We start from the raw sequence: 19,512 nt of genomic DNA, 5'->3' as shown, positions 1-19,512 counted from the left end.
TGTAAAACCGTATTAAGTTTTTGACTGATGCAACTTTTGTTTTGTCCAATGACTGATATGGTGCTATCATCAGCAAATAAATCGGTGTTATGATTAGGATTAGACAAAGGAAGATCATTAATAAAAATTAAAAACAACACCGGTCCTAATACGGATCCTTGAGGTACACCCGTTTTTTGTTTTTGTACGTCTGAAAATGTATTTGAAATAGATACTTTCTGATATCTGTCAGCCAAATATGATGTAAACCAACGTAATGAAGTATAAGCTAATTTGTATTTGTTTAATTTTTGAATAAGCAGTTCATGATTGAGAAGATCAAAGGCTTTTGCTAGATCTAGAAATACTGCTCCAACAAGATCGCCATCATCAATGGCTTTAAGCCATTTATCTATTAAAGCTGTTAAAGCAGTTTGACAAGAATGATTTGCACGAAAGCCTGACTGCATTCTATACAATAACTTGTATTTATTAAGATATTTTACTAAGTGTGTTTTCACATGTTTTTCAAGGATTTTAGAAATGAGTGGTAAAATTGCAATTGGTCTATAATTAAAAACATCCTGTTTTGGGCCTTTGTTCTTATAAACTGGTATGACTTTTGCCAGTTTAAATGAGGATGGAAAAATACATTTTTTGATACTCAAATTAAAAATATGACAAAATGGTAGTGAAATAGCATGAGAAGACATCTTTAAAAATTTTGCACTTATGGTATCAAGGCCTGTTGCTTTTGATTCATCTAGTGCTTTTAGTTGTAAACACACAAAATCATAACTCATAAGTGGTATAGAAAAATACACGTCATCTGGTACATGACCCGATATAAAATCACCAAGTTTGTTAAAACAACTACTAGAATTGTAGATATGGAAGTATGTAGGTGCTTCCATAATTTACTGCTGTTGTTCTTTTTTTGTTCTATGATATTGGTATAATAATTTTGTTTAGAGTTTTCGATGAGATATTTGACTTTATTTCTCCAAAGTCTATAACTATACATATCTTTTTTCTTATGATAAAAATCACGTTTTCTCATGCTATCTAGAATTTCATCATTCATCCACTCATTTTGATACAAACGTTTTACTCTCTTTTTAATGAGTGGAGCATGATGATTTAATACTTTAGTAAAAATATTCAAAAAAGACAACAGTGCTTCTTCGGGGTCATCAATTTCTAATACACAATTAAATGAACACTGTGATATGTCATTGACAAAATCATTTTCATTAAAATGTTTAGTAGATCTGAACGTAATATATTCATGAATTTTCTTTTTCGATTTTAACCCTCTTTTGTGAGAAATGCATACTGGATAATGGTCACTGATAGAATACTTCGGAACAGATATAAAATGAATATTATGTGGTTCATTGCTATAAATATGGTCTACCAAAGAGGAAGATGTTTGTGTGACTCGAGAAGGAACTGAGACTATTTGAGACAAGTTAAAAATGTTTTTTAAATGTGACCATTTAGCTGGAATCTTTCTCGACGACAAATTAATATTAAAGTCACCCAAAATAATCATTTCCTTATCTTCAATATCGACATTTGTTAACATTAATTCAAATTTTGTAACCCACTCTGCATTACTTTTTGGTGGTCTATAAATGTTACCAATTAATATAGGTTTTTGATGAACAAAAATAATTTCGATCCACATTGATTCTATATCATCATTTTCCAAATCATGTCGTCTTATTGTGGTTAACATGTTAGAAATATAAATTAAAAACCCACCGCCAGATTTTCCAATTCTGTCTTTTCTGTTTGTATCATAACCCTTAATATCTATTTCTTTGTTTTGGACAGAATCTGACAAAAATGTTTCACTTAAACACAGCACATCTGTGTTAGATTTTGATAGCAAATATTTAATTTCAGAAAACTTTGGCAATATATGATTGATGTTTAAGTGACATATATTAAGTGACTTGTGTGGAAATATAAAAGGGTTTGTAAATGGAGATGATTTGGAATTAGATGATAGAATATGTGTTGCAGTACATAAATACAAAATAACAATACTGACAATATTTCCTAAAATAGAATTACATGTTCTGGTAGTGGAAAAGTTATTGGTTAAATTTACCTCCAGTACGTTTGACTGGACACACTTTGTTCTTGAGTTGTTGTGTTGTTGAATGGTATAAATCTCCTCCCTGTTGACCTCACCAATTGAAAATTTGATTCAGTTTCTGATGTACAATTTGAGAATTGAAACAGATTGTTGACACAGGAGATAATGTTGTGGCTTAAAACTTTGGCACCAGCAACATTTGTGTGAACATGGTCTGCAAATAAAGTAAGATTGGGCTGGTCTCCATATAGAAAGTCTAAAGTATTGTCCAAAATTTCCACATGTTGTTCCTCTAAAGAGAACAGATGATTATTGACATTGTAAATTGTACGATTAGCTTGAGAATTGGTTGGCCTTGGTAGAATTGAGGAAATTACCAGCTTAGTTCTTGGTAAGCTTTGCCTGACTGTACAAATCAAATTTTTGAAGTCGTCCATAATAGCATGAACAGAGTCTCCATCTGATACATTGTTAGTGCCCACATGAATAACAATAACATCAACACAATCAAGTCTGCCTTCTGATATGTACTGAATTAGGCAATCTTCGGATAGTCTTTACTTTGGTATTGATTTGTTGAGTTGAAATTTTCCTAGGAGACATCTTTTTAAGAGTTGAACTCCCAATAAGAAATAAGTTTTTCTTGTCAAAAGACCGATGAAAATGTGGATAAGTAGAGTTGACTTCACGGTCCGTGTATTTTGTATTTATTGGTGACCTTTGTTTTTCCACATAAGTAGGACTTTGAGCATTATGCTTGTTACCTAGATTTGTTCTATTTAAAGAAACTGGCTTATTAGAGCTGCTTGGTAAACCACTTCTTACAGCGTTGCTGTATGTTCCAGGTGTTGGTTTATTTGAAGCTGAAATTCTTTCCTCTCTTTTGCGATTTGGTGTTTCTGTCACAGTTTTTGTTAAATCGTTGACGTGAGATGATTTTAAATTTACAGATTTAATCTCATTTGAAACGGCATTTAATTTGTCCCACAAACTGTTGGATTTATTTATAAATGCCTTATTGTTTACATCGATATCCGATTTAATGAGCTGTGTTTGTGTAAAAACTTCTTGGACGGAGGTTAAAGCTGAATTTGTTTGAACTTTAACCGTATTTGTTAGTGATGCAAACTTGTCTTTCATATCTTGAAATTGATTGTTTGACGAGTCAATATGACAGTTAAGGGCATCATTTAAATTTAAAACTTCCTCAGAAGTTGACAATAAAAGACTTTCAATTCTCCTGAGTGTTGACATGGTACAGAAAGTCGGAGAGTTTGCCTTATTATTTTTTTTGCGAAATTTATTGGTGGAGATACTTCGACGCGGGGTTGTAACCTTCATCGGTATAGTTTCCTTTCATCGTCGGTCCATTCAATGTTGTTACACACATTCACGATACTATTATTATTTGCTTGAACGGTGTTTCCAGACGTTTTTATATTTAAAGCAAGTTTTGCGAGTATATCGGCTTCAATCTGACCGATTTCAGAATCACGAGCAACGTGCGCCCACGTTACTTTTATATTTGATAACAAATTATCTATCTCTGACCAGAGTTCTTTGTTTTTCACATCATTTCCGGAAGATTTAAGTTTCCAGTTGTTGCTTTTCCAATAAACAATGTCATTTGTTATACCTCTAACTAAATATTCACTGTCGGTTTTAATGATAAATTGGTTTTCGTGTATTTGTTGAAGGCCTTTTACGGCAGCATACAGTTCCCCCGTGTTGTTTGTTTGCTTGTAAGATTCAGGAACTGGACCATTTATATTTTTGATGTTATTTGGTTCCCAAAATATACCATAACTGGCCTTTGCCAATGGCTTGCCGTTATTCTTGCATGCTCCATCAATGTATACTTCCATTATTTAAAAATGTCCTAACAGTTCAGGAAAACGTTAACGTTGTTTTCGCGGGCTTTCTGATATGACGCGATGAACATGGTTTTGATTTATCAATTTTGCTTCATATGTCTTTTGTTACAATAAAAATGTTAATATTGATAACAAATAGTAAAATTTACCATACCGTTATACATTTTGAAGTCTATCAAACAGTAAAATCCATCGTAAATCACGAATCGAGTTTTCCAAAAAAACAACATCCACAACGGACCACTGCAACTCGTCTCAAATGTAGAATACACTATAGGAGTGTCCAGTAATAACAAATAACTTCGAACAATGTTAAACGATGCTTTAGAAAATAATTTCAACACTTTAAAAGTCCTGTGATCAACGGAAATAGACAATAATCCTGCATTGAATGATCGTGAATTTTTTAGGCAGCCATTAGACCTTCGTGACGTCACAATCATCCACACACCTCTCTCTCTCTCTCTATCACACACACACCTCTCTCTCTCTGTCTCTCTCTATCACCTCTCTCTCTCTCTTATACTTTTGGAATTGGAAGAATACTAAAGAGAAAGAACGAACTAGTAGAAAGAAAGATAAAGATCCGTTCCAAAGTAAATTATTTAGGGCAATTGGTAACCCAAAAGAAAATACACCTATTAAAGATGCACGGCTAAAGCAGTAATGGGTTCTTCTCCGTCGGCGCTGTACACGATGACAGTCCATAGGCAAAAACATCACTGCCTACCAGAACTTTGGTAAGGTTGGCGAACTTACCTTCAGTTACCTTCATTAGGTAAGAACGCACCCAATAAAATTAGATGAATCATTATATAAAAATCAAAACAATGCTAGTTGCGGTATTTTTTATTTCTTATTCTTGCAGTTACCCGTTTACAAGAAAGCAACTCTTGATGTGTTACTTTCATTTGTATATACAAATTGTACCACTCTATTGAAATTATAAGTTTAATAGAATAAAAGTGTTTTATTTTTCAAATATTTCAAACTGATTGAAATGAACATTTAAACAGGAGATAACTTCAGTTGTATACTATACATACTACGAATAAAATATAACACGTGTTTTCCAGTCTTTTCAATCAATAAATCATAATTAACAACAAAAACACCAATTGCTCTCACTTCTACTTATCTATAAACAAAAAACTAGAAGATGTGATATGATTGCCATTTAGACAACTATCCGCGAAAGTGCAAATGAAGTGTATGTCTATAGTTAACTATATGTTATGTCAAAGTGATTTGTTATATTTATTTGCTTAGTCGGTTTGTGTTTTGGACTGTTATGAGTTTTTTTCATTTACGCCAAAGCGTTGTCAGTTTGTATTCGACGTATGACTTTCAATTCCCTTTGAGTTTTAAGTAAAAACGGCTAATACACCACATAAAATGCCACGAACGTGTTCGTGTTTACAGTAATAAAAACTTGATATAGGATGCCATTATTTACATTATTTGGGTTGCAAATATACATTATGGTTTACTTTTACAAATCGCATTATATACATAAAATATTAAGTGTTAGATGTATCAAAATGTTTTAAGTAATTCTGAGTATTAATTAAAAACAGCCTTTTCTTAGGATTTTTTTCTTTTATCAAATAAAATATTCGCAATTTAAGAAGGAATACAGGCCCTTGATGTTATGGCTGACTTAAGTCTTTTACGTTGTTTAGTAATGTTCTTGTGGTTTCTTACAATGTAATGAATTGGCGTTTATGTCGTATCTTTGGAAGACTTTTTTCAATCATTCATAACTTGTATAGACTCCAAACCGATTAAAAACCTGACATATGGTAAACTTGTACACATATGTCTATTGTAAAACAAAGAATGTTCAGTCTTAGACCCTTGATATTTTATAAGTTGTCATTAGATATAGGAAGATGTGGTGTGAGTGCCAATGAGACAACTCTCCATACAAATAACAATTTAAAAAGCAAACCATTATAGGTTAAAGTACGGCCTTCAACACGGAGCCTTAGCTCACACCGAACAACAAGCTATAAAGGGCCCCAAAATTACTAGTGTAAAACCATTCAAACGGGAAAACCAACGGTCTAATCTATATAAACAAAACGAGAAACGAGAAACACGTATATATTACATAAACAAACGACAACTACTGTACATCAGATTCCTGACTTAGGACAGGTGCAAACATTTGCAGCGGGATTAAACGTTTTAATGGATCCAAACCTTCTCCCTTTTTCTGAAACAATAGCATAACATCACAACAAAGAAAAACATACGATAAAATATCAATTGGCAGACTTAACTCAATCAAAAAACGTATGATTAAACAATGAACGAATAAATTTGATCTGCGATATCTGAATACAAATGCACAGTTAATTAAATATTAGAGACAAACATTCATGACCAAAAAGCTAACAAACAAATTCAAAAACAGGACATGACTGAGAAATATTTAACCAATCAATGTTCACTTTAGAAAAAAACCGGTTTTTTATAATCTTGAAGTTTATACAAATGTTGTAAGAATAAGTGAAGATATTACAAATAATCAAAGCTGGTGTACAGACAAGATCCGTATAAATAAAAAATGACAAAAAAGCATTATAAACAGTATCAACAGGTCGAATTAACAAGAAAATACGATTTGAGAGTACTCGCAGTTACTGACAGCTAGTTAAAAGCCAAAACCAATTAATAATAAAAAATCATGCATCAGAGACTAAAATCGACTAAAACACATCACAGGGATTTAGTATTTTAACGTCATTAATAGTCAAAGAAGACATGACTTGTGCAATGCCAAAAATAAATGTATCGACAGGTAGTAGTATAGTGAAGAGCGACTTCTATAGAAATAAAAGTTAACGTGTCTGTGTCTCTATACATCTCGCCTCAAAAGATAATGAAATTTAGTTATGTTTTAATTTGCTAATGACAATATCAATATTAGTGCCAATGTGAACTATATTCAGAGATCTTATTACAATATCGGTACGATAACCCTTACTTATAAGTTTGTTTAAAGGTTCGATGAGTTTACAAGGATCACATAGTGATTTCCTCGCTTTAAGTACAATATTACCATAAAATTTAGGATGTGAAATACCATTTTTAATAAGCTTTCTACAGGTATAGCCAAATTTATTAATCAAATCTTTGTATCTATGAAAGAATTTAGTAAAAGTTTTAAGTAATTTATGGTATCGAAATCCCTGACACAACAATTTACCAGTGATGCATTGATTACGTTCGTTAAAATCTATGACATCAGAACACACACGGGCAAACCGAACGAGTTGCGATATATAAACACCGTATGATGGAGCCAAAGGCACATCGCCGTCTAAAAAAGGAAAATTAACAATAGGAAATGAAAAATCGTCTCTTTTGTCGTAAATTTTAGTGTGAAGTTTCCCGTTTGAAATTGAAATGTCTAAATCTAGAAAAGGACAACTGCTGCTGTTTATGTTAGATTTAGTTAAAGTAAGTTCGTTTGGGTAAATTTCTGAAGTATATTTAGAGAACTCTGGATTATTCAACGAAAAAATATCATCCAGATAACGGTAGGTATTTTTGAATGTATCAACCAAATGTAACAATGATGGGTCTTTACTGAGTTTGGTCATAAACTGAGATTCATAGCAATATAGAAATAAATCTGCTATTAAAGGGGCACAGTTGGTGCCCATAGGAATACCTACTACCTGACGATACACTTTATCGCCGAAACGTACATAAATGTTATCAAGCAGAAAGTTTAAAGCTTCAATCATATCCTCACATTTCCAGTAAGTGTATCTAGCATACTTTCCCTTTTCGTTACAGATAAAGGCCTTAAACGAGTTACAGCAAATAAAATTACAATGAGATTTTTCGAAAGACCATTTTATCAAATACAAAAACTTTTTCTTTATAAGATTGTGTGGAAGTGTAGTGTACAGAGTAGAAAAATCATAACTGTCAACAGAATTGTAAGGACCATTGAAAGCATGTATTTTATCTAAAACCTCTAAAGAATTTTTAACACTCCAAAAATAATTAATACCATTATTTTCATAAGCTTTATTACAAAAGTTAATAACCAGTTCTTTGATAGTAGTAAGGGAGGTGGTTAGAAGCACTGATAGATTAGTAGTAGAACACTTACTGGAAGCGGAGATGAAACGGAATTTAAATGTTTTTTTGTGTAATTTCGGTAACCAGTACATGGTAGGGACTTTCAAATGTTCGGAAGATGCTTTAAGCTGGGCAGTGGCAGTGGTGTGCTTGTTAACGATTTGACTCTCTGTGGTGCGCACTGACCTGAATGTAGAGGAATTGATAATTTCGTTTTGAAGAACTTTCGTGTAGTATATGCGTCACACCACCACTACATTATTTGCTGCCTTGTCTGCCGGTACGAACACAAACCGCTCTGCGAGTACCTTGAGTTTGTTTTTTATTCTAGAAATGGGTATATCATGGTTCCTATTATTAATTTCAGAATTGTTTTCTAAATGAGATATTCGAATATCAACCGTATTCATAATTTTATTCAAATAACTGTCTAAAGATTTTTTGTCGGATTTTTCACGTTTGCACCAATTTTTACAATAGGCGGACAGAGCGTCTTTAATGACCTGACGACACTGTTTCCAATCTATTGTAGATGGAGGACGGTATTTCGGTCCTTTCTTTAGAAAAGTTATGACTTCACGGTCATCGACGATGTTGAGGTCTCCTGTGATAACATGACCATAGGGAACATATTTAAAACTAGATGTTTCGCAATCTCAAGTGGAAGGAACATTATTTTCTATATTGACGTCTGTTGTAATTGACGTATAATTGAAAATCAAATTTCTGCTTGGTTTTTTATAAGAATACGAAATAATTGGTTGTTCTATATTATCAAAATATGGAGGTATTAAGCTATAGACAGAAGAGTCATTGAATATGCTAGACAAATTAATAAAATCAATACCTCTATTTATATATTTTAATTTGAGAAAATGTCGTTTATGATTTTCAGGTTTATCAATAATAGGAAAAAGCCTGTGATGACAAAAGGCTGTAATAATACGGGTGTATTCATAAAATGGGCTAAAAAAAGAAATTTTATCACACTCCAGAAAAATAGCATATAATTTACTTATAGGTATCTGACCCAGTTTGCATAATACTTGATGTCTGCCATTATTCTTTATTATAGATAACAGATCAGCAAGTGTATAATTTATACGATGTTTAATACGTTGATTACGGTTCTTGCGTTTACCATGAGACCTATTATTTCTAAGTCGTTTATCAACAATATTAATGACATCGATATGAGTTTTAGATATGTTCCCCTGCCCTAATATTTTATCATTTAGACCGAGAGGATAAGCTGTTTGAAGTCTTTTTATCCAAAACAATTCGCGAACTTCGCGTGATTTTTCAAATTGCTTGTGTGATTCTCCTGGTTGTTTTTGAACGGTTTCGAGCGGTTGGAATTTTATATATTTCAGATTATGATTATGCTTATCTAAATGCTGATATACTAAACTTTTGAATTTTTTGGGTCTACGAAAGCGGTAGAGATGTTCTTGATTTCTTCTGAAATACTCTCGTCCCGTCTGTCCCACATATTGAATACCACACTTAGGTTGGGTTCAAGTTACCACATATATTAGGTTTTGAGTTTTTCAGGTAATATCACAGGAAAAGGAGAGCGAAAAGGTTCTCCCGTTCACTGTTGACCTTATGGTATTTTGAGAAGTTAATCTAAAACAGGTTAGTCATTTTTTGGCATTGCACGGGAAAATTTGTGGATATCCACGTGCATTTTTGTTAAATAATCTGGCTGTAGTGGCATTACCAATACGTTTATTTATGCACGTAGATAACCTAGAAGTTGTGTTGTTGATAATATTTTTTCCATTCCGTAAAATCATGATTATTTAAGAGGGGTATAGGATCAATACAAAAGACCGGAGGTTGTAACATTGAATGAGGATCACAGTTACGGAATAGGGAGTAATTAGGAGTGCAGTAAAGAACTCTTACAAAAACTGTTATAAAAGGCCCGACGTATGGACTTAAATATAACAAAACTGACATGTATAACAAACACAGGGCAAAAACAGTGGTTGTAAGAAATCGAATAAAAACCATAGCAGGGGGCAATAATAAAAAATAGCAGGCGTGGATGAGTATCAATACATCCCAACATCGTAAACAATAAAGATATAAACATGTGAAAGCTCTCTCACAGACAAACAACCAATAACTGAAATATATAAGGGCATACACTACAAGCACGGGGACACATTCTACTGCATCCACACAGCACGAGTAACAAACCCTGCAGTAAATAGATATAGGAAGATGTGGTGTGAGTGCCAATGAGACAACTCTCCATACAAATAACAATTTAAAAAGCAAACCATTATAGGTTAAAGTACGGCCTTCAACACGGAGCCTTAGCTCACACCGAACAACAAGCTATAAAGGGCCCCAAAATTACTAGTGTAAAACCATTCAAACGGGAAAACCAACGGTCTAATCTATATAAACAAAACGAGAAACGAGAAACACGTATATATTACATAAACAAACGACAACTACTGTACATCAGATTCCTGACTTAGGACAGGTGCAAACATTTGCAGCGGGATTAAACGTTTTAATGGATCCAAACCTTCTCCCTTTTTCTGAAACAATAGCATAACATCACAACAAAGAAAAACATACGATAAAATATCAATTGGCAGACTTAACTCAATCAAAAAACGTATGATTAAACAATGAACGAATAAATTTGATCTGCGATATCTGAATACAAATGCACAGTTAATTAAATATTAGAGACAAACATTCATGACCAAAAAGCTAACAAACAAATTCAAAAACAGGACATGACTGAGAAATATTTAACCAATCAATGTTCACTTTAGAAAAAAACCGGTTTTTTATAATCTTGAAGTTTATACAAATGTTGTAAGAATAAGTGAAGATATTACAAATAATCAAAGCTGGTGTACAGACAAGATCCGTATAAATAAAAAATGACAAAAAAGCATTATAAACAGTATCAACAGGTCGAATTAACAAGAAAATACGATTTGAGAGTACTCGCAGTTACTGACAGCTAGTTAAAAGCCAAAACCAATTAATAATAAAAAATCTGTTTACTAACTTAAAACTTAAACTCTTTAAAAGTGTCATTTTGGAACCTTTCTAGCGTACTATGCGGTATGGATCTTGCTTACAGTTGAATGACGTCCGCTGACCTATAGGTATTAACCTATAAGGCCTTTGGTCTCTGGTTGAGAGTTATCTTATTGGCATTCATATCATATATTCTTATCTTTATACTGCAAATTAAATGACTTCTTAAATCATTGTGCTAATGAGTGGACATATCATTCTCGTACAACAACATTATCCTTTCGTTGGTTTTGTGTCAAATATATAAGGCTACTTTGTTTGAAAAACAAAGAGATCGCACATGAAATAACATAATAATGTATAAAACCGCTTTGAATTTATTAATAGAGCTGCATAAAACACAACAAAGTGGTATCTTGTTGGATTTTTTTCACTTGTTTTATGTGAACCATATTTTAGATCTCAAAAAACATGTTTAACCCCGCTGAATTTTTGCGCCTTTTCAAAGTCAGGAGCCTCTGGCCTTTGCTATTCTTGAATGATTTTTGTTTTAGTTTCTTATATAAAAATGAAGATATGGTATGATTGCCAATGAGACAACTGTCCACAAGAAACCAAAATAACACAGACATAATAACTATAGGTCACCGTACGGCTTTCAACAATGAGCAAAGCCCATACCGCATAGTCAGCTATAAAAGGCCCCGACATGACAATGTAAAACAATTCAAACGAGAAAACTAGCGGCCTTATTTGTATAAAAAAAAAATTTAAAATATGTAACACAAAAACAAACGACAACCACTGAATTACAGGCTCCTGACTTTGGACAGGCACTTACGTAAATAATGTGTCGGGGTTAAACATGTTAGCGGGATCCCAACCCTCCCCCTAACCTTGGACAGTGGTATAACAGTACAACATAAGAACGAACTATAAAAATCAGTTGAAAAAGGCTTAACTCATCAGATGGACAAAAAAACAAGTGGACGTGGCCGGGTACTTATACATCCCGACAACAAAAAGACACTAGGAACAGATCTGAGAGTACTTGCAGTTATCTGACAGCTAGTTCAAAGCCACTAACAACTAATAAAAAAATCATGCATCTAAGACTATATGTATATTTCGGAGTTTATCACTGAGTATACATTTTTATTTAGGGGCCATCTGAAGCGCGCATCAGGGTGCGGGAGTTTCTCGATGCATTGAAGACCCATTGGTGACCTTCGGCTGTTTTATGCTCTTTGGTGGGGTGTTATCTCTTTGACACATTCCCCCTTTCCTTTCACAATTTTATTGTCATTAATCGTGTTTTTATAATATGCATTTTTGTACAAACGTTTTGCTTATGGTTTTTACCATCAATCTTTATGCAGGTTGATAAACTCTTCTTTTCTCCGTTTCAGACACAAAAGAGAAGTCTTGAAGATAATTATAACGTTAAGTCAAGTTCAATAAGTTTAAACAAGTTCAATCATTAATTCAAAGTTTAGTATCAAACAACAAAGCAATTATCGAAGGCAACTTTAAATCATTCAATTCGCGATCGCTTATAAAAAATCATGAAATCCTTAATTGTAATATCTACGGTTGTATTTTGAAGTTTATATCGTAGGACATCATTAACTATTGGGAGACGTAATATCTTGCACTGTTCATAGTAGATCTGTCAAAAATTACAGTACAGGAAAAAAACTTAGAATCAAGAGGAGCGATAGAATAATCAAATTGAAACAAAACAGTCAATTCTTAAGCAAACATTTAAAATTACCAAAAGACAAAAGGCAGTATACAAAACATGAGATAAAAAACTAATGAGTGAGCAGGTGCTTTAAAAAAGAATAAACAGAACCTGATCTGCATGCGACACCCGTCGAGTTGTTGGAAAAAAAGTATTATTTGACTGTATGTTCAAAACCTGTCATCAAGTGCAATAAGGACACAAAAGGAAATAAAATATATACAATGTCGAAGACATTACAAACCAGAAAAGCTTTTGTAGAACAGTCAAAAATGTATAATGTCAATTTTTTTATGACATCAAACAACGAAAAATGTCAATAAACCTATCTATACTATTAAACGAGAAGACCTAATGTTGTGTGTCGCTTCTCTTCCTTCCGCAATAAATTGATCATCATGCCTCTGTGTCCTATAGGTACCATGCATAGTCGCATTTGTCATCCATTCTTAAGACTTTTCAGTTTGAGTTATTATGGGAGAAAAACGGGGAAAAAAGGCGTCCGGATAATGTTTCCGTTATCAGACTGACTTTTAGTCATACCAAAGACTTCCAATTTGAAACTTTTAAACATAATTTTCATAATTACTCGGGAACCTGCAAATTATTTTTGCGTTATTCTCCATGTATACTATGATTATAATGCTATAGAGACTCTTTATATAATATAGCAGTCATCGCCGTGGAGAAGAAACTTGGAATTAATAGTTAATAGCAAATACACTTTATTTATAATATGCGTATGTTCATAGTATATACAGAAACGCGAAAACTCATCGAAATTAAAAAGGCAAAAAAACGACAACGGACTTTGGAAAAAAAGGAGAGGGCTTTAAATAATTGTCCTGTCTCCGAGTACCTATTACTTTTGATATCTTTTCTGAAATTCTCCAGACATGGAATCTTTTACAAAGTTTCATCCTGCAACAGTTTACATACTATCAACCAAACTCTAAATGCCCGCGATTTCGCGGGTGGGTTGTAGTACCTATTTATTTTTCAATAAAGATTTGATTTAGATAGTATATAAAAAAAGAAGATGTGGTATGATTGTCAATGAGACAATTGTCCACAAGAGACCAAAATGACACAGACATTAACAACTATAGGTCACCGTACGGCCTTCAACAATGAGCAAAGCCCATACCACATAGTCAGCTATAAAATGCCCCAATTAGACAATGTAAAACAATTCAATAACCATTATATGGACACATGATGAATAGATGAAAAGATGATGTTTAAAAATGTATGTTTCCCTGTCCCTCCAATAATGTTATAATTAAGGGATATATCGTTTTATTTTTATTTTTTTATAGAAATTTGTTTCCAATCATTAAACTAGTTTACCGCGTGGTCTTGGACTGCAACATTGTCTTTAAGAGAGGGACGAAAGATACCGGAGGGACATTGAAACTCGTAGATTGAAAATATAAAATGACAACGCCATGGCTAAAAAATGAAAAACAAACAGATAAATAAGATATAACATAGAAAACTAAAGACTAAGCAACACAAACCCCACTAATAACTGGGGGTTAGCTCAGGTGTTCCGGAAGGGTAAACAGATCCTGCTCAATATGTAAAGCAAGAGATTCATACGGGCTATATCTTGAATTATCATCCTTTCCGGCTGACACAAACAGCCTTTTTTGCAAGGATATTCATCTACATGCACATTATTTAAGTCTTAATCTAGCCTTGTTAGCCAGGTTGTCCAACGCACCAAACAAATGCAGACTGGAGTATATTACAGTTCAAATTAGGGTCAAATATTACCAACTATTCACTTAGCAAACGTCAGTCTTGAAAAGTCCTAAGGTTAGTGAAAGCGATGGATAAAACAGTAAAAAGAAAGTTTGTCATGGTGTTTTTAATTTTTCACTTTTCATATGAAGAAGTAGATAGTTCAATAAAGGCAACATTTTTTCTTATTATTCCCATAATGTTAGAGGTATGAATAAAATACACCATCTTACCTTAATATTTATAACTCGAAAGACAAAATTGAGAAAGGAAATGGTGAATATGTCAAAGCGACAACCACCCGACCATAGAGCAAACAACAGCCGAAGGCAACCAATGGGTCTTCAATGTAGCGAGAATTCCCGCACCCGTAGGTGTCCTGCAGCTGGCCCCTAAAATATGCATAATAGTACAGTGATAATGGAAGACAAGGCTATCACTTTGAAATAGTAAGTAAAAAATATCAATACGTTTGCATTTTATAATGAGTGTTGTCTATGTAGACTTCAAAATTCTCATTAGGAAAGAATCAGGAAACATGTTACAAAATTTCAATAGTTAACAAGCAGAACATACTAAAAAATGACAATTCTACATTCTGATTTAGTGTAGAACAATCACGAAAACACAAAACCGTTAAACAAATAATCACATATAAATAATAAATCATTTTTCTAAATATAAAAGAGAGAAGATCAAAAGTCTGTGAAATTTTCCATCAAAATCTGGATCTTTTTATTTGACTCTTAAATATAGTTTTATTCCTTTGTTCTTATCATTATGGTGGTACTTCTTATTTTCTCACGCTTTTTTTATTCGACATGAACAAAACATTTTCATGATTTAAGATTTATGAGACTCGTTTGGACCAAATTGGAGATCAAAATCAAAGTATGGAGCTTAAATCAGAATTTGATGGACAGTTATCTGATATAATATGTCAGGGCATTGCATCTGGCCCGAGAACACAGTTATTTCGTAGTGCATTTCATTTAGACAATAAATGGGAATTCAGCAATCCCACCTGCGCTTTCTTGATAAGATATTTAAAGCGTTGTGTACTAGTTTTAGGACAAATTATATCAACATTATAGAAAACTTCATCAGCTCTATCTCAAAATATGGACAATTTTATGAAAAGGGGGTCTTGAATTCTTTTGACAGCTACCGAAATGCAAATTTTAAACCTTTTTCAGCTGGACCAAATTACTACTTAACTCTAATATTCATGAACAAAATTGTTTGACAGTGTATTTCCATCCCTCTTCTTGCTATTTGAGGCATACAACATGCAAAATTAAATTTGGAAAGGGTATAAAAAAATGGCAAGTACCATACTGTCCACACTAGGGACTATATTCGTAGACATCAAAAATCGAAGGGACAATGATTGTGTTCCCGAACCATCTGCATTTATGTGTATAATAGAGAACGCTAGTGTTACTGATTATACAGTACCACACATTTGGATAACATTATGAATAAATCTTTATTACTAATCTGTGATATATTAAAAATCACCTTTGATTTGTGTATATATATTCATTTTTCGTATTAACGTCACATCTTTCATTTGACAACTGCAATTTATAATTTATGTCGTTCCCTGGGAAGAATTCACACCAAAGATTTTAGTACGTCAATTACAGATTAAAAACAAAAGGTATGTGTCCTTAGTTAAGAGCGTTGGTTTTCCTGTTTTCATTGTTTTACACTAGTCATTTGGTGCTCTTTTATAGATTACTGCTTGATGTTAGTCAAGGCTCTGTGTTGAAGGTACTTTGATTTAGAATTATTATTTTCAATAAATTAATGCTTGGATGGAGAGTTGTCTCATTGTCACCCATGCACCATCTTCTTATCTAAATTCAATAGTAACCTATCAAATCGATTTTTCAAATTTTGACAGCAAAAATACGTCAATGTTTTATGAACATAAATAACGTAGGTCAAGAAAACCAACAATTTCAATCTATTTCAGAAAACGTCAAAACATATAACTATGATGAGCAATATGAAGTAACAGAATAAAAATGAACACATGCAATAAAAAAATATGCCAATGAGCAGAGAAACGTCACCAGTTAATTAAAACAAAAACCACCAAAAGATCTGCATCTCTACAATAAAAAAGACACTTAGTACTTTTATAGCATACTGAAATAATAACTGACATATAGTTCAAAGCCAGAACAAAAACTAAAAAAATCAAGCATCTAAGACTTAACTTTTCATTTATTACTCCCAAGTATCAATATACCAGCATCACCTACATAGGGGTTATACGTTTTATAACTCATTTGATATCAAATAGCTTGCAGCTGCTACTCAGGCTATATAAAACGTCACCAGCGTCTGAGCAGGAAGTTGATGAACCAGGGTTTTGTCAAAGAACGTCTCGGTCTTTTTCAAAACATAAAGTCGATCTGAAGATACAAAGACCTTATCGATGAATATTTTGTATCAACTTCACAAATAATACCTGATGATGCTATGTATTGTGGGGCTTCCCTTGGTTTTGATCTGAAGTCTTTCTCGCTTTAGATAAGGTGAATCTCTAGATTGCTATAATCAAGGTTAGATAATTGATCAGTGGTCCTTAAGTTATTCCATAAAGAAATAGAAGAAAAATTCTTTATTTTCAGAAGAAACTAAAACATCCAAACCTTAAAACAACCTTAATATAACTAAAGATATTCCAGATACTTATAAGTAACAAAAATTTGGTTCTATTTCATAAGAAAATGCCTGTACATTTTGTACCAAGACAGTAATATGACAGTTTTTATCTATTCGTTTGATGTGTTTGAACTTTCCTTTTTGAATTTTCCCCGGAGTTCTAAGATTTATCGTATGTATACTGATTCATGACTTAAGACCAATCGTAGTCGTAAGGTTTTTTTGTGAAATCGACTTCAGAATTTTGGTGAATTGGCTTTTTCATTTTTCAAAAAAAATACAACACACAACTGATAAACTTTGTCGAAATAAACCAAGAATTTGTTTTCACATGTTTTTGCCATTTCAAAATATTAACCCGCTTTTTATGAATAATTGGATAAACAGTGATATAATTTATGTAAATTATATCATTGACGACAATGGGAAAAAAAGATCAAATAAAAATATTTAAAACACTACTAAAAATCAATAATGGAGTATATCTGAAATAAACTCATCGTAAAACTTTTCTACGGAAGAATGAACTAAAAATCAAATGTTAATGTTTACCTATCTTTTATTCATATATATATACTAGTATATCGCGGAAAATTTGAAAACTGAAAATTTTAGCAAGCTAAAGATTTGTCAATACCTCGTTTATTTTTGGAAATGAAAAATAGAATTTTGTTTTAAATAAAATTTGAATTGAAAAAGTAAGCCAGAAAGAAATTGTAATAGGCTAAAGAATAACAGATAATCAGTAAAGTTCATACAATATGAATCTCACAATTATAGGATTTGCAATCTACAATTGTTGTTCTGTATCAAGCCAAAGAAATAAATATACGCTTATCATTTTTAAATGGGAATTTGATCAATATGTAAAATAAAACGATTAAGACAAAACAAACGTAATGGTTTATTAAAACAAGATCGTGTGCATTTCTTAGTATTTCCTGTGTTTAATACACATATTACAAAATATTATTAACTCGTAAAATGTCAGAAATATTATTTGAATAATACAGATAACCCTTGTCAAGGGAAAATAATTGATCTGTTTCGTGCACTTCTGTATTTAATAAATAAAAAAGTTAGATTTGAAACGTCGTCCGATCGGCATTTAATTTAATCAATAAAATTTTGATCAGCAAGAACTATTTCTGTTTCAAAATTGTCAGATATCACGCATCCTTTTTAGAAATGTTACATTACATTTCTCATTATTAAATTTAATAAACCAGCTTGTATGTCCCTTGTCTCCTAGGCGGCATAAACATATCAAATAAAATGTTAATAATGTTCTATTAATATTAAATATGTCGTGCTAGATCATTTTTCAGTACCATGTTAAAAGATGACGTGTCGAATGACCAAACTCCGAAACAGTGATGACATTGCTTCGCTTAACTATTACTTAAAAGTCAACGTAGCGAAGAAAAGAGGAAGTAACCACTGTTTTTGGAGTTCGCCTTTTATGGCATAGTAACAACGTCTCCGGGTGCTATATATATCATGAATGAATTTAGCGCATTGCATATTTAAAATATACTCAATGACAGAGGTATATCCTTGCTAAATTGTCATATATCATGCATCCTTTTCTGAAATGTTAGACCAGATTGTTTGTTCCTTGTCTCTGTGGTGTCATTAACATATTAAATGATTTGTATATAATGTTCTATTAATATTAAATATGCCGTGCTGGATCATTTTTCAGTACCATTAAAGAATGACGTGAAGAAGAATGACCCTTTTATGACATTGTACCAAAGTCTCACAGTGATTTATAAATCATAAATTAATTGAGTGCATTGAATATAACCACATACTCTATGATAGAAATATATCCTTGATAATATGATAGCGCTGAATGGTATTTTTTTCTATAGAAAATAGGGTTATAAATATGTCATAGCTTTAAATGCGTGAAATGATATTTTCAAAAATATCAATGAAAGCTATGGATTTTCGTGACTTACTGACAATAACAATAGATAGTTAAAATAGATAAAACCGTAAATAAACTTGTCATTTTTTCATATATAGAAACTATTTTAAACTCAGAAATCAAGAAAATAACAGGCTACTATGAAGCAGGCAAAAAAATTAAACATTAGTATATAAAAAAGGTTTATTGATAAATAACTCTGATGTAAATTTTTCAAACGAAGATTTTGTACGAGCTCTGTCTCTTGTGAATCAATCGTAGATGATACGCGTGACTGGCGTACAAAATTTCAATCCTAGTACATATGAAGAGTTTATTCACAGTAGATATG

At 32.4% G+C, this 19,512-nt stretch overlaps 1 protein-coding gene across 1 annotated transcript; it reads right to left on the bottom strand.

Annotated features, from left to right (window-relative positions):
- Nucleotides 1–3,423: 3,423 nt before the first annotated feature.
- LOC139492841 (ribonuclease H1-like) lies at nt 3,424–3,951 on the bottom strand. Its single transcript, XM_071280993.1, has one exon. The coding sequence runs from the start codon at nt 3,949–3,951 to the stop codon at nt 3,424–3,426; it is 528 nt and encodes a 175-aa protein (XP_071137094.1).
- Between the last annotated feature and the right edge of the window lie 15,561 nt (nt 3,952–19,512).

The sequence above is a fragment of the Mytilus edulis genome, chromosome 10 (genome assembly GCF_963676685.1).
Source record: "Mytilus edulis chromosome 10, xbMytEdul2.2, whole genome shotgun sequence".
Lineage (NCBI taxonomy): Eukaryota > Metazoa > Mollusca > Bivalvia > Mytilida > Mytilidae > Mytilus > Mytilus edulis.
This window is presented reverse-complemented; position numbering and strand designations above follow the sequence as displayed.

Excerpts from the sequence above, each read along its gene's own strand:
- LOC139492841 (XM_071280993.1), bottom strand. The coding sequence starts at position 3,951 with ATGGAAGTATACATTGATGGAGCATGCAAGAATAACGGCAAGCCATTG.